This window comes from Lutra lutra, chromosome 15, assembly GCF_902655055.1.
Source record: "Lutra lutra chromosome 15, mLutLut1.2, whole genome shotgun sequence".
Classification (NCBI taxonomy): Eukaryota; Metazoa; Chordata; class Mammalia; order Carnivora; family Mustelidae; genus Lutra; species Lutra lutra.
The window spans coordinates 36,949,572-36,965,955 of record NC_062292.1 but is presented as its reverse complement, the minus strand read 5'-3'; the positions used below and the strand labels follow the sequence as shown (position 1 = coordinate 36,965,955).

Sequence of the window (16,384 nt, the reverse complement as noted above, 5' to 3'; positions counted from 1 at the left end):
TTTTAATTACTTATGCATCTTTTCATAGTAATGTGATGTTTCATTATTTCTTATCAGGCTCAAGAGTAGGAACAAAATCACAATTGACACATATTAAAGAATAAGGCAATATCTGTTGGGAAAACATAGAGTGGTCCTAACTCTCCTCTCCCATGGATAGGTGGGCTTGGAACAGGCACAGATGCAAAACAATGTTAGTACTTCTAGGAGACAGAAGTACTTAGCCCCTATACTGTTTAGCTTATATGTAAGGTAAAGTAGGCTACAATAGGTAATTCTCCCCTCAGTGTTGCCCCAATGAAGGAGTTAGGGAATGTGGGTGGTATGGGAAGAAAGCAACGTTGGCTATTCAAGAAACAAATGGTTTTCACTTCTCGTATCTTTTCAGAATTCTACTTTTTGACTGTCCATAATTCCTAAACTTACGAAGAAGTAGTAATTTAATTCTTAATGAAGAAAATGACTAAGAATCATCTAACTCACTTGTTTCTAAGTGTAGGATCCCTCACACAAACAGTTTCCAGTCATTACAAGATGGCTTAGCAGCCTTGAGATTAAGGGGAGGAAACAAAAATCCAAACTATATTCGTAGGAAATGACTTAGAATCAATAGATAGCAGAATATTACTATAGTTTATTTAGACTATTTTTTGGTATGTTATTCTTTTAGAATATGAACTTGCTTTATATTTCTTTTGTCTTTGGAATACAAATGCAATATAAGTACCATTAGGATTGAGACAAGGGTTTCTGAATTGGCTACAGCTCTATCAATATAGACATTAACCTACGAACAAAAGAGACAAGTATTTTCCAAAAATAATATTGTTTTTTAATTTAATATGTTTATTTTTAAGCCAAATGTTAGAAAAATTAATACTTGCAGAGGTTCTAAGTATAGAAAGTTATGTGTTTTACTTTGTTTCCCTTACCTTTTTCAGAGATATTGGAGAAGATATTCCACTAGAAAACAATTTCTGAAATTGAAATATTATTCGGTCATCCTGCAATCTAGGATAAGAATGATAATCGCTGTTACATCTTACAAACAATATCTTTGGGCTGCAGTTACAATTCAGAGACATTGGCGTGCTTATTTAAGAAGAAAACATGATCAGCAGAGATATAAGATGCTAAAGTCATCGTGTCTCATAATCCAGTCTATGTTCAGAAGATGGAAGCAATGTAAAATGCAATTACAGATAAAAGCTGCAATAACACTGCAAAGAGCTTTTAGAGAGTGGCATGTCAGGAAACGAGCTAAAGAAGAAAAATCTGCTGTTGTCATACAATCATGGTATAGAATGCACAAAGAATTACGGAAATACATTCACATTAGATCTTGTGTTGTTATCATTCAGACAAGATTCCGATGCCTTCAAGCCCAAAAGTTATATAAAAGAAAAAAAGAGTCTATACTAACCCTTCAGAAGTACTACAAAGCATATCTGAAAGCAAAGACTGAGCGCACCAAGTATTTGCAGAAACGGGCTGCGGCCATTCGACTGCAGGCTGCTTTTAGGAGGATGAGAGCTCGTAATCTACACAGACAAACCAGAGCTGCTCGTGTTTTTCAGTCCTACTGGAGGATGAGACAAGACCGATTTCGATTTCTAAACCTTAAGAAAATTACTACCAAGTTGCAGGCACACGTAAGAAAAAATCAACAATTACAGAAATATAGGAAGATAAAGAAAGCTGCCATTGTAATTCAGACTCATTTTCGAGCTTATGTTTCAGCGAAGCAAGTTCGAGCATCTTACCAGAAAGCACGTTTTGCTGTCATCGTTCTCCAGTCGGCATATAGAGGGATGCAAGCCAGGAGAAAGTTTATTCACATCCTCACAGCCATTATAAAAATTCAGTCATGTTACAGAGCTTATATTTCCAGAAAAAAGTTCCTGAGCCTAAAAAGTGCTGCAGTAAAGTTACAGTCAATTGTCAAGATGAAGCAAAGCCGTAAACAGTATTCACGTTTGAGAGCAGCGACGCTGTTCATCCAGCAGCGGTACCGCTCCACGAAAATGGCCGCACTGCAGAGGCAAGAATACGTGCAGGTGCGGGTGTCCTGTGTCAAACTGCAAGCTTCTGTTAGAGGTCACCTGGTTCGAAAGCAGATGCGGTTGCGAAGACAAGCTGCCGTCTCACTACAGTCTTATTTCAGAATGAGAAAGACGCGGCAGTACTACCTGAAAATTTATAAAGCAACTGTTGTCATTCAGAGTTACTATCGTGCATATAAAGCACAGGTCAATCAGAGGAAGAACTTCCTGCAAGTCAAGAGAGCAGTCACTTGTTTGCAGGCAGCTTATAGAGGTTATAAAGTTCGCCAGCTAATCAAACAACAGTCCATAGCTGCTCTTCAAATTCAGACCGCTTTTAGAGGCTATAGTAAAAGGAAGAGATATCAATATGTGCTTCAGTGTACTATCAAGATTCAGAGATGGTACAGAACATACAGGACTGCCCGTGGTGTTAGAACGCAATTTCTAAAGACCAAGGCAGCTGTGATTTCTCTCCAATCTGCTTATCATGGCTGGAAAGTGCGAAAGCAGATCAAAAGGGAACATCAAGCTGCAGCGCACATTCAGTCTGTTTTTAGAATGGCCAAAGCCCGGAAACAGTTCAGATTGTTCAAAGCAGCAGGATTAGTCATCCAGCGACGCTGGAGAGCACGGACTGCAGGAAAGAAGCAACGCATGGAGTACATTGAACTCCGTAAGGCAGCGCTGATTCTTCAATCTACATGGAAGGGCAGAACAGTGAGAAGGCGGATTCAAAAGCAGCGCGAATGTGCAGTCATCATACAGTCATACTACAGAATGTATGTACAACAAAAGAAGTGGGAAATCATGAAAAAGGCTGCTTGTCTGATTCAAATGTATTATAGGGCTTACAGTGTTGGAAGGAAACAGCGTCAGTTGTACTTGAAAAGCAAAGCAGCTACAGTCATTTTACAGTCAGCTTACCGAAGTACGAGAGTAAGAAAAAAAATAAAGGAGTGCAACAAAGCAGCCGTCACTATACAGTCCACATACAGAGCTTACAAAACCAGAAAAAACTATGCAACCTGCAGAGCTGCGGCTGTCAAAATTCAGAGATGGTATCGAGATATTAAAATTGCAAGCCATCAACGTAAGGAGTATCTTAATTTGAGGAAGACAGCAGTTAAAATTCAAGCAGTTTATAGAGGTATTCGAGCAAGAAGACAAATCCAACACATGCACATCGCAGCCACTATTATTCAAGCCATGTTTAAGATGCATCAGGCAACAGTGAGATACCATAAAATGAGAACAGCAGCTATCATAATTCAGGTAAGATACAGAGCATATTGTCAAGGTAAAATTCAGCGTGCAAAGTACTTGACAATTCTGAAAGCTGTTACTGTTCTTCAGGCAAGTTTTAGAGGAATGAGAGTTAGACAGATTCTCAGAAAGATGCAAAGTGCAGCCACACTTATTCAGTCGTATTATAGAAGACACAGAGAACAAACCTATTTTAGTAAGTTAAAGAAGGTAACAAAAACAGTACAGCAAAGGTACCGCGCAGTGAAGGAAAGAAACATACAATTTCAAAGGTATAACAAATTAAGGCATTCTGTCATATGCATTCAGGCTGGTTTTAGGGGGATGAAAGCTAGACAACATTTAAAAATTAGGCATTTAGCTGCAACTCTTATTCAGAGGAGATTTAGGACTCTCAGGATGAGAAGAAGATTCCTGTCTCTCAGGAAAACTGTTCTTTGGGTTCAGAGAAAATACCGTGCAACTGTTTGTGCAAAGCATTGCTTCCAACAATTCCTGCAGTTACAAAAGGCAGTCATTAAAGTCCAGTCATCATACAGAGGACAGGTGGTCAGGAAAAGGATGCAAGAGATGCACAGGGCGGCTACAGTCATCCAGGCAGCTTTCAGAATGCACAGAGCCAATGTGAGGTATCAGGCCTTGAAACATGCCTCAGTCGTAATCCAGCAGCAATTCCGAGCAAACAGGGCTGCACAGCTACAGAGACAATGGTATCTCCAACAAAGACATTCTGCTCTGATCCTTCAGGCTGCATTTAGGGGGATGAAAGCTAGAGGACGTTTGAAAAATATGCATTCCTCTGCAACCCTTATTCAAAGCCGGTTTAGATCTTCAGTGATGAGGAAAAGATTCATTTCCCTCAAAAAAGCTGCTATTTTTGTTCAGAGGAAATATCGGGCCACTGTTCGCGCCAAGCATCACTTGCACCAATTCTTGAAATTAAAAAGGGCGGTCATTACAATCCAGTTGTCTTACCGAAGGCTGGCGGCAAAGAAGAAGTTACAGGAGATGCACCAGGCTGCAGTCCTCATCCAGGCCACTTACAGAATGCACAGAACTTACGTTGCGTTTCAGGCTTGGAAACATGCCACAGTTCTCATTCAGCAACGTTACCGAACATACAGGGCTGCGAAACTGCAAAGAGAAAATTATGTCCAACAAAGACATGCTGCTTTGGTCATTCAGGCCACATATAAAGGAAGGAAAGCAAGACAGCTTTTAAGGGAAAAACACAGAGCTGCTATCATTATACAAAGCTCATATAGAATGTATAGGCAGTATCTTTTTTACCAAAAGATTCAGTGGGCTGCAAAAGTAATACAAGAAAGATATCGAGCAAATAAAAAGGAAGTCCTTCAACACGATGCCCTCAGGAAAGCAGCAACCTGTACTCAGGCAGATTTCCAGGACACGATCATAAGGAAAGAGATTCAGAAACAGCAGCAGGCTGCCACTATTATTCAGAAGCATTTTAAAGCCTCCAAAATAAGGAAGCGTTTTCTCCACTTGAGAGCCAAAGTAGTTTTTGTTCAAAGACGATACAGAGCACTAACCGCAGCGCGCTCCCAAGCAGGCATTTGTGACCAGTCTTCACACAGAGGTTTTCAAGTGGGAACGAATGTCCCGCAGATGCAGCTGGCTGCCACACTGATACAGTCAGTCTACCGAATGCACAGGGCCAGACTTGATTATCAAGCAAAGAAAACTGCCGTTGTGGTTATACAGAATTACTATAGGTCATATGTCAGAGTAAAAATGGAAAGAAAACGATGTTTAGCAGTTCAGAAATCTCTACTAATTATCCTGGCTATTTTCAGAGGCGTAAAAGTTAGACGGAAGCTGAGAAACCTGTCGGAGGCGAGCACGGCCGCGGTGGCCCAGCTGTCCGCATCCCGCCCGCACAGAACAGAAACTCGGTGTGGGGCTGGGAGCAGCTCGGCCCGTGGGATTCCGAAGTGGCGCAGAGCTTCCCCAGTGGCGTGTTCACAGGAGGCAGAACACCCTCAGAGAGAGGCTGCAGGAACAACTCAAAAAGCTTTTTGTGAAATGGTCACAAGGAAATTGGAAATGCAGATGCGTGCTGCCCTCCGGATTCAGTCCTTCCTCCAGATGGCGGTGCAGCAGAGAAGATTCGTTCAGCAAAAAACAGCCGCTCTGACCCTCCAGCGGTATTTCAGGACGTGGCAAACAAGAAGGCGGTTCTTATCTTATAGGAAGGCAGCAGTGGTTTTACAGAATCACTACAGAGCCCTTTTGTCTGCACAGCATCAAAGACTAGTGTATTTGCAAATTAGGAGCAGCGTCATCATTATTCAAGCTAGAACGAGAGGATTTATACAGAAGCGGAAGTTTCAGAAAATTAAAGGTAGCACCATAAAAATCCAGGTAGTTATATATTTAAATGTAAAGCTTGCATTCTTTCTTTAAACAATATTTGTTAGAATTTGTAAAATTACCTTAAGCAGGTCATAAAGAATAATACTTCATTTATGTGACCATTTCATTTATCTTCTAAAACAGAACTTTTGAGAGCAGAGAAAGGGCAATAATGATAATTCAGCCAATACAACACAGAACTGGGATTCTTCTGAACGTGATCACTCTCTGCATGATGCATTTCAATAGGTGTTAATTTTGAGAATATGGTTTGATAAATGGGAGTTCTCTGCTGAATAAAAACAAATTTTAAGTGAGAAATTTAAGCTAAGGTAAAATGAGATTTGGCAAAATTTAGACCAAAATGTATAACTTTATTCCTCTACCAATCTGTTAATAAGACCACTTAAGCTAGATAGACATGTACTTTATTCAGAGCATTTAGCACTTTTGATTTCCAAAACAATTTTATATAATTTTTCATTATTATTGTTACACATAAATATGTATTCTATATAACGTATAAAAATACATCTGCTCTTCTCACACACATACATATATCCGTGGGAGAGAAGCGTAGAGTATTATTTTTCTTGAAATATGAAGGAACTGCAAAAGGTTAAATAACTTGCTTATGTCACGTAGGGAGAGGCAGATCCAGGAATTGAATCAGGTACTTCAGCAACTTATTTTCTACCTGTTCATACCCTGGGCTTTGCACCTTGGTGTGGTATGTTGGTATCTTGTTGGTTTGCCATTAAACTTAGATACATTGTCTTCATTCAGCAAATAGATGTCTTGTGGTAACAATGTGCTTAAAAAGCTATTGTGTTTGATTGGCATAGACAGATATAATTAGTTGCTGTCCTTAAAGCACTTAATTGAGCAAGGAAGCTTAATTATAAAACAAAATGAGAGGTGTATGTTGCTGGGAACATAAAGAAGGGAAACCTGAATTAGTCCCCGTGCTCAGAAAAAGCTTCCCAGAACAAGTGGCATTTAAGTTGAGATGTTAAGCCAAAGGATGAGTTAAAAATAGCCCAATAAAATGTATCCAATGTATGCAGCTGTAGGAGACAACACAGAGTTCAAAAATGAGAAAGTGTGTGTGGTGCAGTATAGAGAATGATAGGAGACCCTGGCAGTACAGGGAGTGAGGTTGTGCATAGCTTTGTAAGACACAGACAGAAGTTTAGTCTTTTCTACTGGATTAAAAGAAGTTCTAGAAGAATTTAAAAAGGAGAAAAGCAGAATCATTATTTTTAAAATATTTACTCTGGCAGGAATGTGGAAGAGGGATTGGAAGGGGAGAAGGGGGACCAGCCGAGAGACTATTGGCATTAAGTCAGGTAAAAGATAGTTTAGTAAGGTGTAGTGACGACGGGATTGTGAAGATTAGTTTGAGTGGAAGGGGTACTGTTTGCATTATATAGAGCGTAAACAAACATCCAAGACATGAGCATGACTTAAGTAACTCAGATGTTACCGTTAGCTGACACAGGGAGCGAGGAGAGGAGCAAATTGGAAGATGGATGATGAGTTCAGCTTGGGGTACCTGATGAAACTGAAGTACCTAACAGATGTCTCAGTTGAGATGTCTAGCAAGGCAGTTGGCTTGAAGTTTGAAGAGTAGCATGGATTTCAGAATTTGACTTCTACATTATTGGTATCCATGTAATAATTGAAGTCGTGGGAGTGATGGAATCATCCAGGAATAATGTAGAAAATGGGTAAAAGAAGAGATTCAGCCTGGGAGTTCAACCTTGAAGAACATCAACATTTGAGAATAACTGAAAGGAGGGGCACCTGGGTGGCTCAGTGGGTTAAAGCCTCTGCCTTCTGCTCAGGGTCCTGGGATCAAGTCCCACATCAGGCTCTCTGCTCAGCGAGGAGCCTGCTTCCTCCTCTCTCTGCCTGCCTCTCTGCCTACTTGTGATCCCTGTCAAACAAATTTTTTTAATTATTTAATTAATTAATTAATTAATTAATTTTAAAAAGAGAATACTGAAAGGAAAAGCCAAAACATGGTAGTAAGAGCGAACAAGGAAAACTGAAAGATTTATGGTATAAAGAAGCCAAGAATTGAGGGAGGAAGAAAAGAACGCTCAAATTCCCAGCATGAATGCTGCCGAAAAGTTAGTGGTTGAAGTACGTTCATTGGATGTGTTACTTAGGGTGATATTCAACTGAAATGACAGAAAAACCAAAATAACAATCTTAGGAAATTTTGGCTATTTTTCTCATGTATAATTAAATTTAAAAATTGTATTTTGCCCATCTTGTTTTAAACATGTAATCAGTGATCTCAAACTTTAGTGCACATTGGAATCACTTGGAATTTTTAGAAATACTGATGCCTGGCTCCCAGTGTGAATACCAGTATGTTGGTGTTCAGGTTTGTTCACATAAAGACCTCATATAATATACTTCGAATAAGTTAAGGACATCACAAGAGTAATTTTGACATTCATATACTTATTGCTTGTGAGCTAACTTTGAATCCTGATCCCCATGCAAGACGTGGCTGCAGTATTTGTTTTAGGTATTTTGGAGTCCAACAGACTTGGGTTCAGATCTTGACTCTGTTGTCTTCTGGTATAACAGGTCTCTTCTTCCTCAGCATCAATTTCTGTTTTGTTAAATAGAGATCTTAATCATCTCATGAGATATTTGTAAAGAATAAATAAGACACCTTTTCCTCTTATTACTGTTGTATCAACAAGTTACTCAGTTTCTCCTTATTTACTCATCTCTAAATTAGATAATGATATTATCCATGCTTATTGTAAGGACCTACAGTGCTTAGTACAGTGCTAAGGGCTTAATAAGTCGTATTGTCACTTAAACATTTAGTCAGCCTCAAGGTTACAGAAATTGGAAATGCTGATAGTCCTCCGACAGCGAGTTGCTCTCAGGAGTTTGCTGCAGCCTGGACACTAAACCCAGGATATAAGCGAGGTGGGAGGCATTAGGATTCCTTTCCTTCCCAGGAAGTAGAGTAGTCAGTGTTCCTTCTCCTTCTGTTCTTCCAAATGGATTGAGATAGTGAGGACAATGCACATATCTGGCTTTTCAGACACTGTACATATATTACAATTTAGAAAGATTTGTTAGGGTTATATGAGTCTTAACTCCCAACTGGCCCCGGCTTATGTGTGATAAAGTATATAGGAGGTCTTCATCATGGTTAGCCCCACGGTTTTCAAGGGCTCATAGATGTCAGGAGTGAATGAGCCTAAACGAAAAGAGCGTTATTATATGACTATATTTCTGCAGTTGAGTGTTGGCTAACCATTCTTACACTAGCTGTTTGTAATACTGATTTTTTTTTCGATTTATAAGAAAATAGATCTCATATTTGTTATATTTATATGTTTCATAGACTGTGTGGAGGAGCTATAAAGCAAGGAATTATTCACATAAAGTGAAAGCTGCCCTCAAGATTCAAGCGTGGTATAGGTATTGGAAAGCACGGAAGGAGTATCTAGCCGCACTAAAAGCTGTTAAAATCATTCAAGGTTGCTTCTATACCAAACGGGAGAGAACACGGTAATATATGATGTTTGTGTCGGGGGAGGATGTGTGTGTGGTAGCCAAGTCTGTATATAAAATAATATTGCTTACTGATTTTTCTCTTAAATATTTGCTATGCCTAACTTGTATGGTTTGTTTTGTTGGTGTTATCTACTTTAAGGAAACAAAGTATACCTCTAAGACTGTCTTATTTTTCGAGATAGAGCCTTCCTATAATTCAGTAAAAAGTACTTAAAGTTGATTTGGTTTCGTGGAGATGAAAGTAAGGGAAAGTGAATGAAATAATTTAGTAAAATCTTGGTTTCCTTATTAGTGTATTCATCCATTTTGTTTATCAATTTAGCTACTAGCAAATTTGTTTACTCATTCATTTTTTTTTCTTTTTAACTTAGCCCCCACACTCTTTTACCTTGATGATGAAGACCTAATTATCAAATTATTTATGTTCATTGTATTTTCCTATTCCTTGTTCATTTCTTTGAAATACCTTTTCTAGTCTACGGCCATACCACCCTGAACGCGCCCGATCTCGTCTGAAATACCTTTTCTAAAGCTCTTGTCAGTTTATTGATGCTATTTTTTATTTCATAGCGTAAGAATTTTTCTTCAGTTACCAGAATTGATGAATTATCGTATCAGTCATAGTTTTAGATTGTTTTAGGAGAACACTAGTGTTAGAAGAGTTTCTTGATAAATTGCATGGGTAGAAGCCCAGGGCTTACCACATAAAGATATGTTTCTGCTATCAGCTGTTAAGGACCATTATCTAAGTTTCTTGATCCAAAAAGCTGAATTTTTCTCATTAACATTCAGCTTTGTTTTCTAAGAAATGTGACAACATGATATAAGTTAAATCCATTCTTAATTTTTATGAATTACACCATGTTGATGCCTAAAGTTTAATATCTGACCCTCACTTTCTAAGTTTTTCTCCAGTTTTACTTACAGAATATTTCTTTTTGGATCTTTGCATGATTCCTAGCTTTCCTTTCAAATAAGTGTCCATGCATCATTTGCCTGACGCTATTCTAATCTCCCAAGTTCTCTTTGTGACCTCTTCCTGTCTGATTAATGAATCAATTGCAATATGGACTCGGACTTTATACTCTGCCATTATTTCTACCAGCACCCGCTTTATCTAGGCTTTGTCTAGGTCTGGGTAATTGTACTTTCTTTTGATCCTGTTCAGAATTCTTTCTCATTCTAGAAAGTCATATTTTTTTTTTAAGATTTTATTTATTTATTTGACAGAGAGAGATCACAAGCAGGCAGAGAGGCAGGCAGAGAGAGAGGAGGAAGCAGGCTCCCTGCTGAGCAGAGAGCCCGACGTGGGGCTCGATCCCAGGACCCTGAGATCATGACCTGAGCCGAAGGCAGCGGCTTAACCCACTGAGCCACCCAGGCGCCCCAGAAAGTCATATTTTTTATCACTGGAATATTGCTAATTGCAGAACTTCTTTTTCATTGTGTCAGTTCAGGGTGTGTTTATGTATATGTATAGAATTCTGATTGCTACAATTTAAATATAAATTATACTTTTCCACTTTCTTTTATTCTCATTATCTTTCTTATATTTTCTTTCTCTAGTATTTGAGGGGGGGGGATGTACATAAATTCTTATTGAGTAATTAAAGACATTTGTAATTGCTTTCCACTAACTACTTTTTAGGTTTCTGAATGTGAGAGCATCAACAATTATCATTCAGAGAAAATGGAGAGCTACGCTTGCTGGAAGAATGGCTCGTGAACACTTAATGATGAAAGTAGGTGCAGAAAGAAAAGAAGAGCTCATTTGCAAAGAACTATTTTATGAAACAAAACAAAAATTGTTTTTTGTTTTTTTTAAAGATTGTATTTATTTATTTGACAGACAGAGATCACAAGTAGGCAGAGAGGCAGACAGAGAGAGAGAGAGGAGGAAGCAGGCTCCCTGCTGAGCAGAGAGCCAGATGTGGGGCTCAATCCCAGGACCCTGGGATCATGATCTGAGCTGAAAGCAGAGGCTTTAACCCACTGAGCCACCTAGGCGCACCTTTAATAATATATTCTTTAAGCTCTAATTGGTGATCTATTAACAATATTTAACATCAAAGTCTAGAATAGCTGCAGTACCTATAGCCTTTTTATTAAAGAAATCAAAACTAAAATTCTGCTTATAAATTTTAATATTCATATAATATTCACTATTATCGTATAGCCATTATTATTATACCCACTAGTGTATATTTGCTGAATGGATCCTCATAATCACCCTCTGAAGTAGTTATTATTAGCATACCTATTTTACAAACAAGTCTAGAGAGGTAAAGTGACTTGCCCAAGATCATTCAGCCAGTTGATGAGGGTATCTATGTTTTAAGGCAAACCTCGTTCCCATTTTAATTTATATACTTCTTCAGGTGCCTTAGAATTTGGTTGTCAAGATGTTATTTATTGAAAAAACTAAGATATGCTGGTTCTAAGATGTACTTTATGGTTCTTGAAGGAACAGCTTCCCTGATAGCTGTTTACAATGCCCATTCTCTTCTTTACATTGCTAGCATTTTTATTAAGTGTATTTGTCCTGTGGTGATATTATTCCTTTTCTCCCTCACAATGAGAGGTATCAAGAAGATAAGAGGGAAACAGAACCAGATAACTATTGACCTTGGCTTGCACATTCATAAAAATTTAATGTTTAGCTGTAGACCTATATAGGTTTAGAAATTATACACCATCACCTTTCTTGTATATGAAGTATGACATTCCTAAGCTAAAAATGTAAAGAAAAATCACCATTATACCATCTCATTTTACACTGAGAAATTAAAAAGCCTCCAGTGGGTTGAAATTATTAAACCTTTCTATTAATGCCACTTGCACATTTTTCCTTATAGAGACATCGAGCTGCTTGTTTGATCCAAGCAAATTTTAGAAGATATAAAGGAAGGCAGGTCTTCCTTCGGCAAAAGTCTGCCGCTTTGACCATCCAGAGATATATACGAGCCAGGAGGGCTGGGGAGTATGAAAGGATAAAATACCTTGAATTAAAAAAATCTACAGTTGTTCTGCAAGCACTAGTGCGTGGTTGGTTAGTAAGAAAAAGAGTAAGTATTTTCAAGTGGAATATCTCAGTCATGTGAAATGAAAGTATTTGGTGTTAAATTGTGTCCAGAAATTTTAGATTTTGGACAATAATTTCAGAGCTAATATAACCAATAACTTGACTTTATTCAGCTTCTGCAGAGCCATGTGTAACAAGATCACTGGTTGCTATCAATTTTTGTTCTATGAGCCTGTTTTTCATAGATGCTCACCAAAAAGGCACACTAACTTTTCTCTTGTAATGAATCTTAGCAAAGGAACTGAAAGAGTGAGGGAAGAGCTCCACACATGAAGGAGGTTGTAATTCAGATAGCCCTATGCTACCACCAAGCAACTCTGAGGTGCTGTGAGCTACCATTCCTGTCATAACTGCCACATCATCAGCAAGAGAGAAAATCCCTCTGAGAGAGTTCATGACATTTTTGGCATCCAATATATGAAGCACTGGCAAAGACAAAAATAATTAAATTTGAAATGAAAAAGAAAATCTTTTATGTTGTGTCCATTAAATATAAGTTGGAAGCCTAAAGGCCACTATGGAGAGGTTCTACTACAGGAGTCTTGTGCTAGATTTGTGCAAGACTGCCTACTAACTGGAGAAATCAGTTCAGATAATTTTGTCTGACTTACTGTGACCAACTTCAGCAGTTCTGCTTAGAATACTGTAATTTGAAAAAAAAGAATACTATAATTTGTTTTGAGTTTAGTATTCATATACTTCTCTCATTATAGTTAGTACATTCAAAGCTTTAATTAGCCTCTTTGTTTTCTTGACTGTTTCCTTTGCTGTGCAGAAGCTTTTGATTTTGATGAAGTCCCAAAAGTTTATTTTTGCTTTTGTTTCCTTTGCCTTTGGAGACATATCTTGAAAGAAGTTGCTGTGGCTGATGTCGAAGAGATTACTGCCTATATTCTCCTCTAGGATTCTGATGGATTCTTGTCTCACGTTGAGGTCTTTTATCCATTTTGAGTTTATTTTTGTTCACGGTGTTAAGAGAATGGTCGAGTTTCATTCTTCTACATATAGCTGTCCAGTTTTCCCAGCACCATTTATTGAAGAGACTGTCTTTTTTCCACTGTATATTTTTTCCTGTTTTGTCGAAGATTATTTGACCATAGAGTTGAGGGTCCATATCTGGGCTCTCTACTCTGTTCCACTGGTCTATGTGTCTGTTTTTATGCCAGTACCATGCTGTCTTGGTGATCACAGCTTTGTATAAAGCTTGAAATCAGGTAATGTGATGCCCCCAGTTTTATTTTTGTTTTTTAACATTTCCTTAGCGAATCGGGGTCTCTTCTGGTTCCATACAAATTTCTGGATTATTTGCTCCAGCTCTTTGAAAAATACCAGTGGAATTTTGATTGGAATGGCATTAAAAGTATAGATTTCTCTAGGCAGTATAGACATTTTAACAATGTTTATTCTTCCGATCCAAGAGCATGGAATGGTCTTCCATCTTTTTGTGTCTTCTTCAGTTTCTTTCATGAGTGTTCTGTAGTTCCCCGAGTACAGATCCTTTACCTCTTTGGTTAGGTTTATTCCCAGGTATCTTATGGTTCTTGGTGCTATAGTAAATGGAATCCATTCTCTAATTTCGGTTTCTGTATTTTCATTGTTAGTGTATAAGAAAGCCACTGATTTCTCTACATTGACTTTGTATCCTGCCACATTACTGAATTGCTGTATGAGTTCTAGTAGTTTGGGGGTGGAGTCTTTTGGGTTTTCCATATAAAGAATCATGTCATCTGGGAAGAGAGAGAGTTTGACTTCTTCATTGCCAATTTCAATACCTTTTATTTCTCTTTGTTGTCTGATTGCTGTTGCTAGGACTTCTAATACTATGTTGAACAAGAGTGGTGAGAGTGGGCATCCTTGTCGTGTTCCTGATCTCAACGGGAAGGCTGCAAGCTTTTTCCCATTGAGGGTGATATTTAATTAGCTGTTTTTGTGTAGTCAGGTTAAACACTGTTCTTTAGTAAAGTGCCCAAAAAGAGTTTTGCTTCTTATAGCCCAAGTTAGGAGTTACACATGTAGAAATATTGTATAGTAAAGGATTATAATCACTTTGAGTTACAATGTAAATAATCTTAACAATTTAAAGTTAATTTATGGCTAATTTATATAATTTGGTATTGAGGATATACAAAAATAAACATTGATCAAGTTGTCTTAAGAGTCTAATATTTGGTTAATTTTTTATTTCTCTGTTAGATTTTAGAACAGAAAATGAAAACTAGGCTTCTTCACTTCACAGCGGCCGCATATTATCACCTGTCTGCTCTTAGAATTCAAAGAGCATATAAATTTCACGTGGCTTTGAAGAATGCTAACAAGCAGGTTAATTCAGTCGTCTGTATTCAGGTTAGCCTTTCCTTTGCCATAAAACTGTGTGGTATAATTTTTGTTAGAAATTTTCTATTTTAATAAATAATTTTCAAATACCTTATGCTAAAGTCATATAACATTAGCCTTTTGCTTATAAGATGATATATTTAGGATGGCTTGATGGGTGAGAAATAGGTTGGTATTTTAAGGAACAGGAAGAAAGCTATAAATTATTTTCTGAAATAATTGTATTCATTTATACTCATCTCAAAGTCTGAGGGTGCCTGTTTCTCCACACTCTTGCCAACACATACCATTAAAGACTGATTTTTGCTATTTTGATGAATGGCAAATAGCATCTCATTTTTGCTTTGAATTTCCTTTGATTGCTAGCAGTTCTAAAAAGTGTTTCTGTTGGCTATTCAAATTATTTGTATATTGTGTGCTTTTTCTTAATGTAGGCATGTATGGGTTTTTTTTTTTTTCCATATACTCTGCCCTTTTCTCTTTTGGGTGTTCTTTTTTCTTATGATTTATAGGCATTCTTTATGTATTTTGGATAAGAACTTTGCTTTATATACATTAACATATACTTATATGTAAAATATTGAGTGAGAAAACAAATTGCAGAATGACACAGGAGACTTGATAATATTTGTTTAAGTTGTGAAACGAAGGCTATGTTGTATAGGGTTAGATTTACATACACACACACACACACCCAGTTTTCCTCACTGGTGTGTGCACCAAGTGGAATAGCTGGGGAAGGTTGAAAGATATTCCATATATGTCGTTTATTTCATTTATGTATGTATGTGTATATATGTATTTATTTGTTTTTAAAACCTGAAGTAAAGAAAATCTCTATGTTTTAAACAGAGATGGTTTCGAGCAAAATTACAGCAAAAGAGGTTTGCTCAGAAATATCATAGCATCATCAACAGTCAGCATCAAGTTCAAGAATGTATGAGTCAGCAAAATAGGGCTGCATCAGTAATACAGAAGGCAGTACGCCGTTTTCTCCTCCATAAAAAACAGAAAAAATTTAATAATGGAATCAGTAAAATTCAGGTAACTGGAAATATTGTGAAGTTGCTTCCAGATTTTGATTTATAATTCACTTACATGCTATCTAACATTTTAAAAACACAGTAACATACATTTTAAAAAGCTGAGGTTCACCAGTTGAATAACTCATAAATACTGTATCATTATTTAGCCTTCATTTTCAAATTTCCTTAGAGACATTTAGAATTGAGATGAAAAAGTATTTTAGCATTTTGTATAGATTTAGACATCTTTGGTCAATGAATTCAGGTTATATATAGGAATATTATATATATTTCTTTTCAGAATAATTGCTTTAGCTATTTATTAGAACATGAATTGAGGTTTTATTTGCAAAGTGCTTATATCCTATAAATTTACTGAAAATACTTATTTTGTAGAAATGGATGTAGATATAAGTTCAAAACATCATGGCTTGTAATCTTAAAATTACTGTGTTTTGTCTCTTTAAGGCATTATGGAGAGGATACTCTTGGAGGAAGAAAAATGATTGTACAAAAATTAAAGCTATACGACTAAGTCTTCAACTTGTTAACAGGGAGATTCGAGAAGAAAACAAACTCTACAAAAGAACTGCACTTGCACTTCATTATCTTTTGACCTACAAACACCTTTCTGCTATTCTTGAGGCTTTAAAGCACCTAGGTTAGTTTGGCTTAATGATATCTTGTATAAGGTTAGAAATGCA

General features: G+C 37.3%; 1 protein-coding gene across 1 annotated transcript in view; it reads left to right on the top strand.

The window, feature by feature from the left end:
- ASPM (assembly factor for spindle microtubules) overlaps positions 1-16,384 on the top strand; it is a 65,916-nt gene that overhangs the window by 42,846 nt on the left and 6,686 nt on the right. Inside the window, 7 exon segments of the mRNA XM_047703966.1 lie at positions 942-5,693; positions 9,067-9,233; positions 10,888-10,981; positions 12,095-12,304; positions 14,515-14,664; positions 15,508-15,699; positions 16,149-16,341. Coding sequence (XP_047559922.1) covers positions 942-5,693; positions 9,067-9,233; positions 10,888-10,981; positions 12,095-12,304; positions 14,515-14,664; positions 15,508-15,699; positions 16,149-16,341 — 5,758 coding nt within the window.